This window comes from Ochotona curzoniae, unplaced genomic scaffold, assembly GCF_017591425.1.
Source record: "Ochotona curzoniae isolate NIBS_2020 unplaced genomic scaffold, NIBS_Ocur_1.0 scaffold_4701, whole genome shotgun sequence".
Taxonomy (NCBI): Eukaryota; Metazoa; Chordata; class Mammalia; order Lagomorpha; family Ochotonidae; genus Ochotona; species Ochotona curzoniae.
This window is the reverse complement of record NW_024467122.1, coordinates 72,145,724-72,166,487: the sequence shown is the minus strand read 5'-3', so window position 1 is coordinate 72,166,487 and position 20,764 is coordinate 72,145,724. Positions and strand designations below refer to the sequence as shown.

Below are 20,764 nucleotides of genomic sequence, written 5' to 3'. Positions count from 1 at the left end.
ATTTCTGTGATGGAGCTGACAGAGCTTCATATTGTTAATGTTTACAGGTGAAACGTTAAAGTGTCTGGGATGTAGCTCAACACGAAATAAGAAGGGGTGACGCGGCATGAGATACATGAAAAAGACTAGCTATTGGGACTTGAGACAGTGTGGCTGGGTCCTCCTTGTATAAGCATGTCTATGGCCAGCTGGGCTTTGCCCAGCACCACTGGCACACTCTGTGGGTGTGGGCTTACAGGGGAGGCCTGGGGAACAGCACAGCTGAGGGCAAGTTGGAATGGGGACAGCAGGCTGGGCTGGACATGGCTTAGGTTTCCCCTGGCATGGGTGTAGACTGGATCTGGAGAGTACCAGACCGGGCTAGACTCCAGTACCCACTGGTATTCATGAGAGCCAGGGTGGGTGTAGAATTTGCTGGGCTGGGTTGGACTAGGTCCCAGCTCCGGCTGAACCACATGAGTGTTGTGTCTGGACACAGAGCAGGTATGGCTGGGCTGCAACACCCAACAGTAAGAAATGGATTTGGTATAGGCCAGTTGGGCAAGAACTAGCTCCTGCTAGAAAAAGCAGACAAAGTCAGCCTGGGCAAAAGACTCACCGGTGTGCATAAGATCTGTCACTTGGAGGTGACCTGAAGGAGGAGGTTAGGGAACTCTTCTGTTAAGACACAGCTTCTGCAGGTGAGCACAAGAGCCAGAGTAAGGGGCAGCCCAGACCAGGCCAGGCAACAGTACCCACTGGCATACGTGTAGGTCAGGTCTGGGGGTGGGCCAAGCTGGGCCAGTTCATAACATCCACTGGCAGATCTGAGAACCAGGAGAAGGTGCAGGAGCAGCCAGGTCTGACTGCAACACCGGCCAGTTGACATTAGAGCTGGGATAGGAAGCTGGCTGGACTGGGCTAGGTAGGCTGTAGCACCCACCAACAGGAGCTGGAACCAGGGGCAGACTGGACCGAGCTAGGCTACAGCACTCATTGGTGGACGCTGAGGTGGGGTGAGCTATGCCAGTCTGGAGGCGATGGGTGCCAGGTCTGTGAGTCCTGGGAGATTGGGGCCAGTGGGTCCTGCGTTGCCTGGCCTGAGTCCTTGGGCTTGCCTGCACAGTGGGTGCCATGTCCATGTGCTGCGGGAGGTTCTTTGGTTACTTGTGAGAACTGGTCCTACTCAGTGGAAAAGATGGAGTAGTAAACAGCTTATCCAGATCCACATAGAGAATATAACAGTCCACTGGGACCTGCAGAGGACTGGTCTACTGGTACTAGAGCAGAGGAAGGAGAATGGTACAAATTGGACACCTACCCCAGTCAAATGATCACAGCAAATATCTGGTTGAATGGAGACTGTAAGGTCGACTATGCCAACCAATAAACAATGAAAGTGTTCCCTCATCCTTGGATCTGTAAGATTGATAGCATTTCAGAACTGTCAGAACCACCTGGGCAGAATCCTTGGAGCATGTGCCACTCCGGGCCCTGGGTCGGTATCGGGTAGCCATTCCCCATTACCAGGTATTGGGGCAGTTGGGAGACTGGGTGTGGCATCACCCCTTACCTCCCCTCCCCCAGAAACAGAAAGAAGAAATAGAAAACTTACAAACAATGATTACACCCACTTTTCCCTAACCCTCAGTCCTTCCCACCCTGATCAACCATGTAAACATCATAATAAATAAATAAATAAATAAAACTAGCTAATGGTTGCAACCAGATGACATTACGTGCATTCATTTTAGTACTGTTTATTATGTATGTGTTTGAAATTTTCCACCGTGAAATAGTTGTGTAGAATAAACACTAGTATATAATAATGTTTTTATGAAACAAAACTTCTATAATTATGTATCAAAATTATTTTCTGATTTATTTGAGAGGCAAGGAGACAGAGGAAGGGACAGAGCTCCTATCCGCTGGCTCATCCTCCAGACGCCTGTGACAGCTGGGGAAAGGCAAGGCCAAAGCCGGAAGCTGGGAACATCTCTCCCTCTTTGATGCCTGAAATCCAGTCGCTTGAGCCAACAAGCATTTGCAGGAAAATAAAGTCAAGAGCTAGGGCTGGGAACTGTGTCCAGGAACTCCAATGTAGGACAGCCCTGGGAGCGGGAATCATTTCTGATCCTTGCTACTCCGTCAGTCTCCATATCCATTCAACTGCCAAATTCTGTTGCTGTTCCCCAATTGCCACCCCTCTCTGTCCCAAGCTGAATGTGGCCTGAGCACAGTGTGCTTCTCTGACCTGCTTCTAAAATGGTGATCAGATTGTTTGCTTGCACTAGACCAGTCCTTAGCTTAAAATCCACTTACATATTAACAAATCCTGCAGGATCTACTTACACTCCGGTATGTCACCACTCCTAATTTTGTACAAAGAGGAGGGAGAGGAGGAAAAGGAACAGAAGGGGAGAGCAGAGAGGGAGAACGGGAATGTTCCATCTGCTGGCTCTCTCTCAAATGGCAAGAAAGGCCAGAGCTGGACCAGCCAGAAGCCAGAAGCCTGGAAGCACATGCAGGCCTCCCATGTGGACACAGGGGCCCAAGTATTTGACCCAACTTCTACTGCTTTCCCAGAACTGCCGGTGCCAACATGGGGTGCTAGGATTGCAGAAGGAGGCTCATCCCACCACATCCCAATGCCGGCTTCACTCCTTTCCTTCCTGCCCTCCAGGCACTTCCGGGTCTGCCCGAGCACTTCACAGGCTGCATCCTTTGCCTGGAATGCCACTTCCCTTTGCACAGCTCCCTCTCTCACACCTCACCCAGTTCTTTCTCAGAATCCCTTTCCCATGTTCTTGGTCTAGATGACGTCTGTCATCTCACACCATCCTAACAAACTGTCACAACTAAACTCTCAAAATTGTTGGCATTACTTGTTTCATGAATGTCTCTCTTGCTATAATGTATATCAATGAGAGAAGATATTAGCTATTAGGTTTTATGATTGCATCCCCAAGGTTGAGTTTTTGTCCCGGTAAAAAGGTCAATAAATGAATACCTAAATAAACAAATGAGTGAATTTGAATACACTCCTTATCAAATCACAACACAGAATTACTTGCATCATACTGTAATAATATACAGATTTGCGAAGTTTCAATGTCTATGTCCACAAAAAAAAACAGGTGATGATAAACCGGGGTTACAGTCACTCATTGCTACTCCATAAGCACTTAACAATAAAAGTAGATACACATAGATGTAAATAAAACCAGTTATGACTCAAGCCCTAATTATGGTATTGAGATTGAAGTCAGAATCACTGAAGAATAATAAAGACTAAATAACCCCCAAATATTTACATTTATATGCAATTCCCTAACATTGGGCATATGTGTAATATATATGTGTGTGTGTACACAAATATGTATATGCTTATCTATGTATATGTGAATGGCACACACAAGTAAAGCAAAAGTTTCCAAGTAAAGCAAAAGTTTAAACACTATAAATGGTACATCTTCACTACCTTTAAAATTAATGAGCAAAAACTGGAGGCTCCTGAACTAGAAGTTTATTTTAATTTACTGAGCTCTTCGTGCATGCAAAATTTTCATAACACATTATATATACAGATGTTAATAGATCAAGCTATAATAGAAAATATTTTTGTACAACTCTGGAAATCACCAATATGCTTATTTCTCCTGCGAATGAATGCAGTTTCATCATGGAATATCAAGTAGGTTTAAAATCTTTATATTATTGCTTAGTAGCTTTCTAATGAGGTTTTGAGTTTCTACTTGGCCCCCACATACTATTTTTCTCAACGTATTGATGACTGCGGTAACTCTTTTTCTCATCTCTGGTGGAACACTCTTGACATCCAAATACTCGGGGAGTTTACCCCTGGCGTTGTACAGCATGCTGATCACAGTTTCCGCGTCATCCGCCTGACCGATTGTCCGCCCCACTCCGAACAGGCGGGACCGGGACATCTTCTGTAACTTGTGCTCGGCAGCTGCGGCCAGGGCGAGGCTGCGCTGCAGGTGCTCTTTGGAGGCCTTCATATCCTTCCTGTACTCGGGGTTACTGTTGTCGAAGAAAGGTGCCCGCCGCGCCTGCAGCTTCATGTCGGCGATCTTCCTCAGGATCCCGTCATAATCCAAGCTCGCATGCGGTTCGTAGGCTGGTTCTTCATACTCGCCTGAGAGCTCAGGGACGTCTTCCGACTCTGTGGACGTCATGATGATGTGGGTGCTGCGCGTGGTTAGGGTGCTGCTGGGCAGCGTGGTGAAGAACTCGGTCGTGGTGGCCACGGTGGTCTTGGTAGCCGGCTCGGACTCCGTCGTCCTGGTGGTCGGCTCGGGCTCCGTCGTCCTGGTGGTCGGCTCTGGCTCCTCTGTGGTCGTAGCCGGTTCGGGCTCAGTTTTTCTCCACGTTGGCTCCGGCTCCGTTTTCGTAACCGGCCCCGGCTCAGGCTCCGGCTCAGGCTCTTCCTTTTCAATGTAAGGTTCTTCAGCGTGTAAAACAACAGAGACATTGTTTGGTTTGATGGACCAGAAGGCTGTACTTCGAGTACGTTTTTTCCTTGGTGCTTCCAGCGTGAAACCTTTAGAAGGAGAAGTTGCAGTTTCGTCACTGACAGGACTGGTTAAGCCCTCATTCTCAGATGAAGCTTCTGCAGGTGACGTGGGTGTCGTTAACTCCCTCGATGTCCTCGGTTCTACAGAAACATCATTTTTTGGAGGCTTTGATTTTCTCTCACGGCCTTGATCCCTGGTGGGAACACTTAGCATTAGGTTCTCTAAAACCTGCACATAATGATTCAAGTTTTGTTCTTCATCAGGCGTCACAGTTATGCCTTATGGGGGAAAAAAATCAGACAAATAAGTAACATTGATTATTATTATACATAGAACTTATAATTCCAAAGGCAACTTACTAAACCAAAATTCTTGATCATATCCTTCAGTGGAGTGGTCTATTAGAGTAGTGGTTCACTAGAGCTAATTATTACATTTTAAGAAATTTTGTGAGCCGGTGGTTAAATATCATTAAATACTAAAATCACTGAACATGACTAAAATCAAGTTATCTGAATTAGCAATTAAGCAAATTAAAATCAAAACTAATGGTTATTCAAATTCATCACTTCCTAATGACCTTTTCATCTTAGCTAAGATTTCTATTCTGGAGCCTTCTTACACTATGTGATAAAAATGCAGTCATGTGCACTGTGGTCCCTTTCCATCTCTGCTCACTGATGTCAGATTGGTCACCTGAAACCGACTACGGATCCTGTGAATAGGTACAAATGTTACGGGTGAGGACTCACCTTCCCCTGCCCAATGCCAGTTATGAAACACTTAACAATATCCTCCTGTCTTAACCCTAGGAAGATTTCTCAGTCCCATAGCTCACATCCACCCAACTTAACAAAAATTATTTACTTCCTGGAGAGAATCCCTGGGTGAGAGAAAAGAAAGGCCCCACCCCCCATCTGTTGGTTCACACCCCAAATGCCCATAACGGGTAAGAGTGGCCCAGTTCAAAGGGGGGGGGGGGCGGAAATTCAATCCAGGTTCCCCATGTGGGTACCAAGGCTCCCCAGAGCTACCTGCTGCTTCCCCAGGTGCACACTAGGCAAGCATCTGGGTGGGAAGCAAGAGGCAGCAGTACTCAAACCAAGCACTCTGACATGCCTGGAGTCTTACCCACCATCGGCTGAGCTGCCGATCCCCGCTTCAACTGCTTCCATTAATCAATGTCATCAAGTCCAGCCCATTTTTGCCCATTTTTTATGTGTTGCTTCTGGGTATGTTTGCTGCAACACAACAGTAGGGTCGCTATAAAAGGCCAAAGTGGTATGCAAGGCTGAAAATACTATCTGGCTCACTACAGAAAACTCTTTCAACCTGGTATAATATCATTAACACTTCACTGAGCAATAAAGTGACATTTCTATTGTTTATTGGAATTTTTGCAGCATCTGACTAGCAAAGATTTATTTCCAGCAGGGAGAACAGGAAAGATCATCGAATAAAATGTTCTGGAATTGTGTTTCACTTCCCTACTCTGGAGTCAGAAATGTTGTAAGTGCTGCATTTTGTTTATTAAAAAAAAAGACTTATTTTTTATTTGAAAGGCAGAGTTATAGAGAAAAGGAGAGACAGAGAGACCTTCTATCTGCTGGTTCATGCCCCAAATGACAGCAATAACTGGAGCTGAACCAACTCAAGCCAGGAGGCAGGAGGTCAAGGACTTGCGCCATCCTTTGCTGCTTTCCTGCTTTCCCCCGCCATAAGAAGGGAGCCAGGTCAGAAGTGGAGCTGTGGGGTCTCAAACCAATGCCTACACGGCATGGTGGCTCCACAGGTGAGAGCCACAGCACCAGCCCCATTGCTGCGATTTTGTATCATATGTAGGTTTTAAATGATTTTCTCATTATCATGTATTCAAATTGATTTTAATTCGAGAAAGCAGGGTTTTGTTTTAGTTTTAGTTTTTGCCAGAATTTTTAACTCTTCTATAGCCTTAAGGAAATCAAGTGTCCATTCAGGAGGCATTTTTTTATTTGGATTTTTGGTAACAACACAATACTCAAAAGTTGCCTAACTCTCATATTTGTATGTTTCTCCTCTTTTCATGAATTACTCTGCTACAACTCTGAAAGACCAGATGGAAGTTCAGTCCAAATGGAAAGCATCTTTCTACATTTCTGAGAATTTGTCATGAGAACAACTTAGTGAGGCAAGGTGATGGTGGAGAGGAAGCAGACTTGTGTGGAGACTGAGGTTCCGGCAGCAGAGGCTGTGCTTTGCACCACACTGAGGCACCTTGCCTCCCCCCAGACCGGGGGCAAAGGAAGATGTGTGTGCCTGAGGGCACTGGAAAACTCTGGGGAATACAGAATGAAAAGATTACTTCGTGTGCGATAAGTTTAAATCTATGCAGTTTTTTTCAGTCAACATTTTTAAGTCCACTTGCCACGAATCTGCAGAAGTGTCTTCATAGAGCATAAGGTGGATTTTGAAACTGTATTTATAATACTTTTTTTTCAAGGTCACTCACATGATGATTATTTTGAAATGGACTAGAAGAATAACGTCAAACTCACGCAGGTAAGTGCCTCTGAGGAGGGGATACGGGGCTGAATTTTGTCATTAAAGGCAACGTTAGACTTATCCGTGATGTTTCACTTTCAAAACACAGGGTACACATGTGCAAAAAGTTTGTGGGGACCTGGAATTTAAACATAATGCTAGAGAGTGGCACTGAGGTGCAGTGGGTTGAATTGCACCTGCAATGGTGACAACCACATCGCGGTGCCAGTTTGAGTCCACTGAGCTGATACTAACATGCCTGAGAAAACACTAAAAGTCAGGCCAGTCATTTGGGCCACTACCACCCACATGGGAGGCCAGGACGGAGGTCCGGCTTTGGCCTGGCCAGCACTTGGTCATCTGGGGAGTGAACAACACATTCCTCTGTCTCTCTCTCGTTCTTTCCTTCTCTCTTCCTATCGCTCACAGTTCTTCTGCCTTTGGAGCAGGTTATAATCTTACAAAGAGGGCCTGGCGCGGTGGCCTAGTGGCTCAAGTCCTTGCCTTGAAAGTGTCGGGATCCCATATGGGCGCCAGTTCTAATCCCAGCAGCCCTGCTTCCCAGCCAGCTCCCTGCTTGTGGCCTGGGAAAGCAGTGAAGGATGCCCCATAGCCTTGGGACCCTGCACCTGTGTGGGATACCCGGAAGAAGTTCCTGGCTCCTGGCTTTGGATTGGCGCAACACCAGCCCTTGTGATCACTTGGGGAGGATGGAAGATCTTTCTGTCTCTCGTCCTCTTTGTATATCTGACATATAAATATTTATTTTAAAAAATAAATCTTTAAAAAAATCTTACAAAGAAAAAACAATAATGTGGGTTTTCCATAAACATTTTGAAGCCCATCATAAATAAAAGTTATATTCTAAAAAGCAAATAACTCATATATTCAACTTACATAATATATATTCATTTATAAAATGCATTGTTCTGAGTCTAAAGTTTCATAAAAGAAAATATTTATTAAAACGAACATGTTGCGTTGTGTGGTAAAAATAAAATCACTGTTTGTGATCTTGGCTCTACCACTTTCTATGAGCACGACCCAGGTTAACTAGTTAATTTCCTTGAATACTTATTTGACTATAAAATTAAAGTGCCATATCTGACCTTTTATCACACACAACCAAATTAATTCTATATTAGAAAATATTTGAAAAGCTACAGAGCACAGTGTAAAATACCATTGTTTTCTATAAATGTATTTCTCCTAAACATATTTTTCATTTTAAAATAAAAAAACGAAATATTCCTAGAAAATATACAGAAAAATATAATGGTTTCCCAAAACAGTATTAAACAGATGCTCCGTATCTCATTTAATAAGATGCAGAGGCTTTCCTGCTAAAAATACTAAAAACAGGAACCAGATGCAGATATTTCCCCATTCCTAGTAAACATTGTGTTGGAGATGTTAGTCACTGCAATTAGACAAGGAAAATAACAGGAGGCATGAGAACTGGGAACAAAGATATAAAACCATCTCTCTATGCAGATGATATAACTATAAACCTATTTATACAGAAGAAGTAATTGAAGAATTGCAGCTAAGAGAAATTAAGTCATGAGATGTAAAGTTCCATATAAAAAAGATTAACCAGTTAGAAGATACAATGAGAATGAAGACGCTGCTCACGTAACAACGAAACTACCTAATCATGAATCTGAACATAAGTCCTAATTGTATGAGGCATTGTCCAGCAACTATGGCATCTGGGAAGTGAACCAGAGGACAGAAGATCTCTCTGTCTAACTCTGCCTTTCATTTAAACGAAGGAGGAGGAGAAGGAAGAAGGGAAGGAGAGAAGATGAGGAGGAAGAAAAGGAATCAGAAAAGCAAGGATTACTACTATGATTTAATGAAACTATATATTAAAAACACTATAAAAATTTACTATGAAAATAATATAGCATTGACAGATTTATGGAACAGCAGACAATACAGAAGTAGACCTATCTGCATATAGATCTACCTGCACATGGAAAAGTAGTTCAAGGTGAGAGAATGATTCAATTTATAAACCATTTCCATAGTATATGAAAAAACATGTCTAATCAGAGTATTATCATGTTGCAATTATTTGCACTGGCTGCCCCTACTACAAAAAAATACATAGTCGGACTTGGCAAGGTAGCCTAGTGGCTAAAGTCCTTGCCTTGCACACACCAGGATCCCATATGGGCACTGGTTCTATTCCTGACAGCTCCATTTCCCATCCAGCTCCTTGTTTGCGGCCTGTGAAAGCAGCTGAGGACGGCCCAAAGCCTTGGGACCCTGTACCCGTGTGGGAGACCGTGAGAGGCTCCAGGTTCCTGGCTTTGGATCAGCTCAGCTCTGGCCATTATGACCATTTGGGGAGTGAATCATTGGACGGAAAATCACTTCCTCTCTGTCTCTCCTCCTCTCTCTATATCTGGCTTTGCAATAAAAAAAATATTAAAACAATAACAACAACAATAACAATAACAATAATAACAACAACAAGATACATAGTCATTAGATGCTTCCCCATAGAACACAACACCATCTATGAAAGGCTCTCTCAGTGGGTCTAAGGCCATATGGAAAACACAGAGGACAAGGGGAGGTGTGTATTAACCAACATGACGTTGTAGCCAGCAAAATCTAGTCTGCAGGAAAGCACAGGAAATATGACCGTGCTTCTTCAAAATTTAATTGCAAGGGTGAAGAAAAGAGATGGAGGAGAAAGTATAAAATAAGAGAATTGGCAGGTGACAGGTCGCAAAGGCTCAATGGCGAAATCCTTGTCCTGCATGTGCTTGGATTCACTGCTCAAGAAGCTAAGCCCAAGAACTCAAGGGGTAAAGGGGAAAGCAATGTAAGAACCCCCAGTGAAACAAGACTAGTCAAGCTGGGAAAAGTAGCTCCAACAGCTGGCTAATGTGTCGACTGGTAATGGAACAGAGTAGATCAGGCAGGACTGAGCAAACCTTAGCCCACAAGCAAAACTAGAAACCAGGAGGGAGCACAGGTCATGCCGAGCTAGGCGCTTGCACCTACTGGTCCACATGAGCCAGGGACGCTAAGCCACAGTGTCTAAGGCAGAGGTCGGGACAGGGAAGGGGCTGTGCCAAACTGAGTCAGAGCAACCACTGGCATGCGAGTGATCCATGGCTGGGAACAGGCCCGGTTGGGGAGGTAAGGGGACAACCCTAGCTGGGTTGAGGTTCCTGCCAAGGGGCGTGTGACCTGGAATGGGGGCTGCATTCTGATCTGGAAACGGTTGTAGTCTCCCTCGGCACAAGTGTGGACTGGGATTGGATGCACCGAACCGGGCCAGACCCCAAAACCCCCTGGTGTCCTGGAGGACCAGGGCAGATGTGCGATGGACTAGGCAAGGTCTCAACCCCCTACTGAGCCATGTGTGAGCCATATGTGGGTATGGATAAACCATGGCTGGGCTGAAACATCCAATAGCAAGAACCAGATTGGGTTGAAGGCCAGTCAGGAAAAGCCACAGTTCCTGCTATGACAGGAGGTGGACTGAGTAGGGCTGGCTCATGGACCCACTGGTAAGTGTGAAACCTGGCGTTGGGAGAGGTTCTGATGGAGGAGCCTGGGCAACTCCTCTGGCAGGACACAGACCCGGCAGGTAAGCGCAAGAAACATGATAGGAAACAGCCCAGAACAGGCCATGGAAAGTTACCCACTGGCATACAATTGGCAGGGGTCAGGGGAAGACCAGGCTGAATCTGTCCACATCATCCACTGGCAAATCTAAGCACCAGTGTGGGTCGAGCCAGGTTTGGTCGCAACAAAGACTAGTGCCCAATACGGAATGCCAAGGTGAGATTGCCTGTACCGGAAGGGACCGCAGCGCCCAACTAGCGTGAGAACAAGCAAGGAGGGGGCAGAGCTGGCATGGGAATAAGGGAGGGTTCCTTTGCTGGACAGCTACTCCCGTAGGAGAACATAAGCTGGGATGGGGGCAGACCAGACTAGGCAGGGTTACAACATGTGTGCGCCTCATGTGAACTAGATCAGGGAAAAGCTGGGCTGGGCGGATTATTCCTACTGGTGCAAACAAAATTAGAGTGGGTGAGGGTTGTTTGGGCTTAGCTACAGCATCAGCTGGCAGAGGCTGGTACTAGGGGCTAGTTCTGTCAAGTCAAACCACAGAACTATTTGGAGAATGCGTAATCTGGGAGTGGGAGAGGCCTGGGAGGGTAATAGTGGGCTCATCCCTCTTGGGTTACCACTTCCACGGGAGGACATAAAACTAAGACAGCAGCTGGGGTGGAAAGGGGTGTGGGACAGACTGGATTACTGCTACACATACTGGCAAACCAGGGTAGGGGGCGGGCCTGGTGGGGGTTATTGTGGGTTGCTCCAACTAGGCTGCAGCTCCCACTAGTTTATGTGAGGGCCACGTATGTGCTGGGCAGAACCAGGCTGGACTGCAACACCCATTGGTTCCAGTGGAAGTCGGGAGTGAAAACAGAACCAACCCAGCAATTACAACTACCAACTGATCAAGGCGATGGACTGTGCTGGGCCCTGTACTTGTTAGCACATACAAGAATCTGGTTTGAGAACACCTCAGACAAAATTTCTTTGGAGATCTTCCTAATCTAAATGCTGGACTCAGAACCCTTACCAAGAAAAGAGAGAAGACAGAACAGGTCAACCAACCATCTCAGCTATGATGGACTATGTCAATCAGTGGATTTTTCAAAGACCTCATAGTACTTGGAGTGGCAAGACTGGCAGCGATTCATAACAGTTGAAATATCAAAACCACTTGAGCAAGATCCTCAGAGCATACCCTACATCCGGGACCTGGGGAGGGTGGGAAATTGGGTGGGCCTTCTCCCTTAATACCCCCCTTTAAACATGAAGGAAACAATATGGAAAAAATACTAGTCTTATCCACTTTCCTGTAGCCCTTGAACCTTTTTACCCTAATTAACTATGTAAAGTTTGTCAAAATAAAAAAAAAATGAAAAAAAAAAAAAAAAGAAACAAGACTAGTCACCAGTTACTAGTTTAAACTGCTTTCAGGAATGTCAAGATTTACTATACTTCCATAAATGTTAATATCCCTAGTGGTTCTGTAGTAGTGTTTTTTTTTTTAAATCTGTTTGGGAAAGCTTTAAACTCTGAGCAACTACAAAAAGCGCATCTAAAAGGTGCAAAAAAAAATAACAGGTTTACATGTTTTGAAAAAGACACTGCACTATTGTTGGCTAAACCTTGATTTTCAAATTAATCAGCCTGTCTTCTCACAGTAATAGACCGGTTGTCTGCTCAAACTAGTAAGTAAACTACCTACCGGGTGGCTAGGGGATGAGCTAGGGCATTACAGACAGGAGGAGGACACACTTAGAGTTGACAACTAAAAGAACAGAAGTACTCACCCCCCCCCCACTGTTACTCAGGCAACACGTTGCCTAGCAACAGAGCACCCTACCTCCTACTTCACTTTTCTTCTTCCCGCAAGTTTTGCCTCCATATTGTTCTATTATTAAATCCATCCTCGCTCCACACACTTCCTACCACCTGCGTTTGTTCCCCTCAAACATACTGATACTGTTTTATATTGATCTTCTCAGTTCTATTCATCAGGACTGCTTTTCCAAATCAATTTTAATCTTTCTAAAAATGTCTTCAGGCAGGGCAGTGAAAAACTGTGACGCCTCAAATATCCTTAGGGTTGGTCCTGACTTCTGTGGAAACCTTTTTCCTCCTTTCCTAAGGAAGAAGAAGAAATTGGAAGCATTGAGCAAAATTCAAATTCTGACAAAGGACAGGGGCACTGCTCTTGGAAGCTGGGTGACAGGGCCGTGGATAGTCTGTCTCCTCACTGGGATTCTTCACAACGCTCTATTTTTTCCAGGCTCCAGAACACAGCTGAGATGAGGACGACCTCCAGCTTGAGAAAAGCGAACTCTGCTCTTGTGTAGCTGGCACAGGCAGCATGATGGCATCGACTTAAGGCTCTCTGGAGTCTAAGACAGAGTGGTTGTACCTGAGGTCGAGAGTGTGCACTGGTGGTTGAGATTTCTAGAAACAGTACAAGCAGAACTGATTGAGGGACAGAAATCATATGAAAGTAAACAAGCAACTGAAAAGTGCAGGCATAAAGGTGGCAGGCAATCTACAGGAGGAACTGTACAGCTGCCATTGGACAGATGATGACAGCTCTCCCTCACCGGGCGACCGCTGTGTGCCAGGCGCTCTCCGGAGGGCTTCCAACGTGAGCAATGTCGTGAGAAGGAAAAAGGGGAGACACCTGAAAAGTGTGACTTGTCTATGAGTATACTGAATTTGTAAGTGGTAAGGATGGATTTTGAGAAACCACAACATATTATCATAGAGAATGGTGATAACATTTTATCCCAAAGGAATACAGTTCTGTTTTAAAATGTAAGTGATATTAAGAGATAAAACAAAATTTACTCCTATCAGTTGGACCAAAATATATTAAAATACATGAGTGCGATAAAATAAAAGATAAAATGCTGCTGCACTGTCAATTAAACTGAAATCTTTCATATACTGAACTGTATCTATACAAGAAATCCAAATATAAATCTAAACATAATATTTTCTTACGATAAAATGTGAGTGAGAACTCACATCCAACAACTTAGAATAAATTCATTCCACACAAAGGTAACATTGAAAGCAATTTTGATGCTATTCTGAGTGAAGTGATAAAGTAATGATTTACAGTGATCAATGAGGGGCCATCCACATCTTACATCCAGTGCCTGGACACAAGTCCAGCTCCACAGCTGTGAGCACTGGCAGGAAGAAAGTAACGGCTGCTGGACTCGGGTCCCTGGCACCCACATGGCAGATCCGGATGGAGTTCCATACTCCTGGCTTCAGCCTAGCTCAGCCCTAGTTGCTCGTAATTTTAGCGAGTTAATCAGCAGATGGAAGATCTCCCCATGTGTCTCTCTGCCTTTCAAATGAAGTAAAAATGTTTACATGTTGCGTAAACATGAGCAATGGACCCTAAAATCTCATTCAACAGGCCACAGGAGAAGGTGCTATGGCACAACAGGTTAAGATGTCCTGGCGACATTGGATCTGGCATCCTATGTGAGGACTGCTCTGCTTCCGTAGTCCCAGTTCCCCCTCTTCTAATCCAGCTTCCTACTGGGGTGCCGGGGAAAGCAGTGAAAGTTGTTCCAATTAGTTCTGACTTGGATGGAAATCTAAGCTCCTGGCTTTGGCCTGTCCCAGCATCAGCCATTGTGGCCACTTGGGATGTGAACTATCTTTCTCTCTTTGTAACTCTTTCAAAACAAGATAAACCTCGTGGTTTTTGTTTGTTTGTTTTGTTTTGTTTTTTGTTTTTTAATGCTGCTCTCCAGGCCCTAGTGGCTAAAGTCCTTGCCTTGCATATGCTGGGATTCCATAGGTGCTGGTTCATGTCCCAGCTGCTCCACTTCCCATCCAGCTCCCTGCCTGTGGCCTGGGAAATCAGTCGAGGACGGCCCAAAGCTTTGGGACCCTGCACCCACATGGAAGACTTGGAGGAGGCTCCTGGCTCCTGGCTTTGGGTTGGCTCAGCTCCGGCCACTTGGGGGGTGAATCAGCAGACAGAAGATTTCCTCTCTGTAAATCTGACTCTAATAAAAATAAACCAATCTTTAAAAAGGAAAGAGTATATCTTAAAAAACAAGCAAACAAAATGCTGCTGGGGCTGTGTTCATCTCGTGTTGGAATGTCTGGCTGAGCCCTGGTGCTGCAGGTCCACCTGTGTGCTGACGTTCAGCGTGGGAGTTAGCAGGGAATAGCTCAGGCACTTGTGACCTGCCACCCAGTGGGAGAACCCAGCGGAGTTTCACTGGCTCTGGCAGTGAGACATTTAAGGAGTGAACCATTACATGGGCTTCTCTCTCTCATCTCCCCACCCCCCACATCCTTTAAGTATACTACAAGAAGTAAACATTTAAGAAATAAGCAACACAGAGACTGACATTGTGACATAACAGGTTAGGCTGTCACTTGCCATGCCACCACTCCTTGTGGGTGCTGGTTTGTGTTCCACTCCTGGTTCAGCTCTCTGCTTGTGTGTCTGAGAAAGCATTGGACGATGGCTCAAGCGCGTGAGTCCCACCATCCACATATGAGACCTGGAGGAAGCGTGGGTCCTCTGCCGTTGCAGCCATTTGGAAAGTGAACCAGAGGATGGAAGACTTCTCTCTGTGTCTTTCCCTCTCTGAATGTAGCTCTCACTTTCAAATAAATAGATCTTGCAAAACGTTTTCAAATAAATAAAAATAAATAATATATTTGAAACACACACACACACATATATCTTTTCCACAGAATGGCCAGTTAAAAGAGGAGAATATAAGAAATAGCATACTGGTCAATCCACTGCACATGAAAAGTATGCATAAGAAAACAAAGTTTTCTTTGCTACTAAAATAAGCAAAAGCTTTTTCTTTTTTAAAAAAGATGTATTCAGGGCCCGGCGTGGTAGCGCAGTGGTTAAGGTCCTCGCCTTGCACGCCCGGGGTTCCCATATGGGCGCCGGTTCTATCCCGGCAGCCCCGCTTCCCATCCAGCTCCCTGCCTGTGACCTGGGAGAGCAGTTGAGGACGGCCCAAAGCTTTGGGACCCTGCACCCGCATGGGAGACCCAGAAGAGGCTCCTGGCTTCGGATCGGCATAGTATCGGCCGTTGCGCTCACTTGGGGAGTGAATCATCAGACGGAAGATCTTCCTCTCTGTCTCTCCTCCTCTCTGTATCTGCCTTTCCAATAAAAAAAATAATAAAAATAAATCTTAAAAAGATGTATTCATTTTTATTGGAAAGGCAGATTTACACAGCGGACAGACAGAAAATATCATCCAACAGCTGCAATGGCCGGAGCTGAGTAATCTGAGGCCAGAAGTGGGGAGCTTCCTCTGGGTCTCCCACACGGGTGCAGGGTCCCAAGGGTTTGGGCCAAATTTACTAGTTTTCCAGGCCACAAGCAGGAATTCTTGATGGGAAGAGAAGTAGCTGGGACATGGAGCAAAATAAGCAAAAGATTTTAAAATGATAAAACCTTAACCCCTGCACCTAATCCTAGGCAAATATTAACCTATTTTCTTTTCCTGTGTGTTTGTCTATTCTAGGCATTTCATCCAAGTGGAATGGTGTCGGATGTGGTCTTTTGTGGACAGACTTCTTACACTAAGCATAATGTTTTCAGGTCATCTGTGCTGTACCATGTATCCAAGCCTCATCCCTTTTTATGGCCAACGAACATCCCATTTTGCGGGTACACACTTTATTGATGTGTTCATCAGTTGATGGCTTGTTGGTTGTTTCCACTTTTTAAGAGATTATATATAGGTCAAGCTGCTGGGAACTTTGAGGTGCAAGTTCTTAATTTCTCATGGTTATATATCAATGACTGAAAGGCTAGGTCATTTGAATACATGTTTAACCCTTCAAGGAACGACCAAAGAGGATGAATGCTTCAGGTGAAGAAGAACCAAACTGAAGTTACCCTATGAGCCATGTTAAAATATAACTGAGACCAAAATAAACTCAAATAAACTTCAAATCTATCTCTTCTAGTTCTATTGACTAAATGACCAGCATAATGAAAGCACTCCTACCACATGAGTCTGATATGTAACCCAGGTATTCTGGTCTGCCAAGAACTCTGGCCTACTCAGGTCTTGTATGCCTAATCTTATTCAAAGCAGAAAAGACACAAAGTGGGTTGAGAACAACCAGGCAAATGTCAGAAAATGAGACACCAAATGCATGGGATCCTAACAAAAGAATACAACAGGCATCTCACAGCAGCTGCAACCAGTCAAGAAATGAAGAGTCGAGCCTCAGAAAAAATTATACTTAAGTATAATAAACTACATTTTTACAAAATAAATATATATAGTTTAAAAAGAAAATCTTTTCAGCTAGTACTTTTCTGTTTATTTTTTTCTGATTTTGTTTATTTTGTTTTTAAGTAATAAAAATTATTACTTATGTTTAATCTTAAATAAATTATCAGGAGACTAAGGTGCACTTTTTTAAGGACTAATATGGTGGCCCCTGTAAGACAGCAGCCAGGCTAAGGAAACTTCCAGCTACTCACGAAGCTCCCTCTCAGAACACTCCTCTGCTAGACCACCTGCTCTCATTCTCGCAAATGTCACTGAGGCGCAGTACAACACTCTAGTCACAGTTTTGAGAGACCTGCCCCACCTCCCACAAATGCCACAGCCTTCCTGGGCACTGGAACGGAGGGAAGTGGACTTGCAGCCCACAGCCGCCTGGACTTCACTTTCAGAATGTGCTAGGGACTTGAGACTTCTACTCTAACTTTGCCTTTATCTGGTGGCGGCTTTGAACGTTGCCTTTGGTGATCATTTTAGTCCTAGGGCTCTTCAAAGAGTTCCTGGAAAATGTACATTATGAAAAACCTTTGTGTGTGGACTTCAAATTTTTTTTTTTTTTACATCAGAATACAATGATCTTAGAATTGCATTTTTCCATGAGTCCTTTTAAGAAGCCTCATGATTCCCTTGCTTAGTGTGGCTCATCAGAAGGCTCTGTTAGAGGCCAAGGACTCCCACACTGAGCCTTCTGTGGTGTTAGCATGAGGAGGCAAGTTCAGGGGTTTTTGTCATTCCAGACTGAGACCTGGACCACTGATCCTCTTTTAGCCGGGCTAGGTAAAAGCTGACAGGGATAAACAATTGATTCATGGGCTAAAAACACGCCCATAATTAATATTTAGCAGTCTCGTTTTTTTGCAACTTCAGATCCATGGATATTTAGTAACTTAGAATTATAAAAGGAAAATTAAGTCATTTTAATATGTAACTGCTACATTAGTGTTCTCTTAGAAATTATTTCATCTATTTTTAAGTAAAGGAACTCTCATTAAAAGTAGAGCAAATTGGCCCTGGCACGGTAGCCTAGTGGCTAAAGTCCTAGCCTTGCATATGCTGGGATCCGATATGGGGCACCAGTTCCAATTCTGGTGGCCTCACTTCCCACTCATGTTCCCTGCTTGTGGCCTGGGAAAGCAGCCGAGGACAGCTCAAAACCTTGGGACCCTGCACCTGCTTGGGACACCCAGAGGAGGCTCTGGGCTCCTGGCTTTAGATTGGCTCAGCTCTGGCTGTTGCGGACAGACTATCTTCCTCTCTGTATATCTGCCTTTCCAATAAAAATAAATCTTTTTTAAAAAAACAAAGGTAAAGCAAGTTGTACAGTGAAAATTTAGTCGTCTTATTTTAAAAACTGCAAAGCATTGCTACTAAAAACAGATATGCAAAATTGGGTATATAAAATATTTAGGCATACAGTTAAGAAATGTTTACAAGTCCCATCAGGATGTATGTACTGTAGGGGAGTGTACGCTTCCATGGACTCAAGTCTGAATGAGTATCAACCAGTATCAACAACATTGGAGTAAGCTCTGTTTGAAAGCTGTAGGCCATTACCAGGTGCACTGAGGTTTTCAAAAAACATAGTCACTTCACATGGCTGTTGTATTTCATAAGATAACCTCAAAACTATCTTGCCTGTCTAGAAAAACAATTTGTCAAACCTGCACTTTTCACTAAACACACCTACGTGCCTCGTCTTTGACACAGAAGAGCAGACGCTTGGAGTTTGACTCTTATGACCAATTATTCCAATCGGGGCGACACAGAAGGATGTATAACGTATAAAGCAAACACAGCACTGAAACTGGATTCTTTTTTAAAAAATCAAAGAGACAGAAAAAGAGGCCCATTCATGAGTTCACTATCCAGCAGCCTGGCTGAAGCTTGAAGTCAGGATCACTTTCTAGGTTTCCCAAGCAGATGACAGAAAGCCAGTCACTCGAGTCATCGCTTTCATCTCCTAGGGTTTACATTAGCAGCAAGTCGGAATCAAGAGCCAGATGTCGGGACTAAATCCGGATACTTCCACATGGGGGCGGGGGCAGCCATTCTAACCACCTGGCTAAATGCCTACTCCTCTACTATTCTTTTGTTACAATTTTTTTTTACATGAGTAAAATATCTTATATGACCTAGAGTCTGTACGTATCTTCCTCATATTTGGTGGCTTCTATATATTCAACAGAAAAGCATTGCTTTTTCTGAGAACTGCTTTAATTTCTCACAAACCTTGAAGAGAGCTAAGGGAAGAGGATTCAAATGAAAAGAACAGGGAAGTGAGGAATCAGCACAGAATGCATTATATGACAATGCTGGAGCCACTTAAGTTAAAGTCCCCATCTACATTAGTCAGCTGTGACCCACTGACCTGCCATTACCAAACGCAGTGACCGGCATTATTAATAAAGACCAATAAATATCTAGAAAAAAAAATACCCTCTTCACTATGTCCTATTCCTTCATGATGAAAAAAATTCACAGCAGAACAGCTAAAACTTCCAGGTGCTAATATTTAAAGGGCCCAGTTTAGTTATCTAGGACACCTCCCCACTTTTACTTTCCCACAAGCATTTATCACTTAGATTTGTCATTTAGGTGGTGTCGTATTTTCATGAATTAAACCCAATTTTAAACTAACATCGTTCAACAATTCTGAAACAAGCATGCACCTGTTACCTTTTTTTCCACATCCACCTGTTAGATTCTATTGGCTGATTTGGTTAAATCAAACTCTAACATGAAACCTTACAACAAACTACAAGATGGCCAACCCCTCAAATACAAAATACAGGACTCAAATACCCCAGCTCAGATCGCTGCCCACAAACTTTCCAAGTTTGATCACTGGATCAAACTTTTTTTCTCTAAAGGAAACAATAGCAAATATTTCAGGCTTTGCAAAAACGCTGGTGGGTGGTGACTTCGCTGCTACAGCGGGCAAGCAGCCCTGGACAGTACACAAAGGCATGAGCGTGGCTGTGTTCCAACAAAACTTGATTTATGAACAGCGAAATCTGAAGTCCACACTTTGCTACGTGACACCACTAACTTGCAATTCACATTGCAACTCTTCCTCTCTGCTGGCGCCCTGGGGAGGGTCCGCCCCGCTGCCCTCTGCTTGGGCACCAGCAGCGGAAGCCTCAGGACCTTGGACAGCGGGGTCCGGTCAAGGGAGGGGAGGAACCCGTGAAGCCGGAAGCCCGGGAGGGCTCCCAGATTGCATCCCGGGGTGGCCGCGGCACCGCGGTCGTCACTCACTCCGAAATGCGGGAAATGCCGGCACGGACGAAGGCCATAGCAGCAGCGCAACCAGGAGGACGAAGGGCTTCATGGGCGTCGTCCGCAACACTCCGCCATGCGATCGGAACGTCCTGGGCCCACCAGGCCGGGGACGTGAGGCCCGAAAGACGCTGTCAGTAGCGGACAGTCCCACCTCAGGGCCCACGGCGCCCCCCCGACAACGGTTGTCCCCAGTGCACCAGCGCAGCGGGCTGGGAGCAGGGCGCGAGCAAGGCGCGGGACAAGGAGAGCGCGTGCGGCGGCCCTCCCGATGCGCATGTCCACTTGCAGGCAGGCGGCGGCCGGACACGTCTTTGACACCCAGGCTGCTGCTCTGGGCAGGTTCCTTTGGGGCAGCAGGCTAGTAAGTCCCGCATGGGCTGGCCATGGGCAAAACCCAGTTCCCTGTGGCGAAGGAGCTGTTTGGTGAAAAGAGAGAATAAGGCAATTAAACAAGTGTGAAGTGTTTATCACAGGGAGGTGGGGAGGCCCCCTGGGCACCATGGAGTGTGAAGAAGACTGCTCCCCACTGAATCGTCAAAGCAGAGGTGTCGAAGAGCAAGGTAC

General features: G+C 45.0%; 1 protein-coding gene across 1 annotated transcript; it reads right to left on the bottom strand.

Annotated features, from left to right (window-relative positions):
• Positions 1–3,488: 3,488 nt before the first annotated feature.
• Positions 3,489–20,331, bottom strand: SPESP1 (sperm equatorial segment protein 1). Its single transcript, XM_040969182.1, has 2 exons — positions 20,177–20,331; positions 3,489–4,795 (listed from the first exon to the last, which is right to left on the bottom strand). The coding sequence occupies exons 1-2, from the start codon at positions 20,247–20,249 to the stop codon at positions 3,660–3,662; spliced, it is 1,209 nt and encodes a 402-aa protein (XP_040825116.1). The 5' UTR covers positions 20,250–20,331; the 3' UTR covers positions 3,489–3,659.
• Positions 20,332–20,764: the final 433 nt, after the last annotated feature.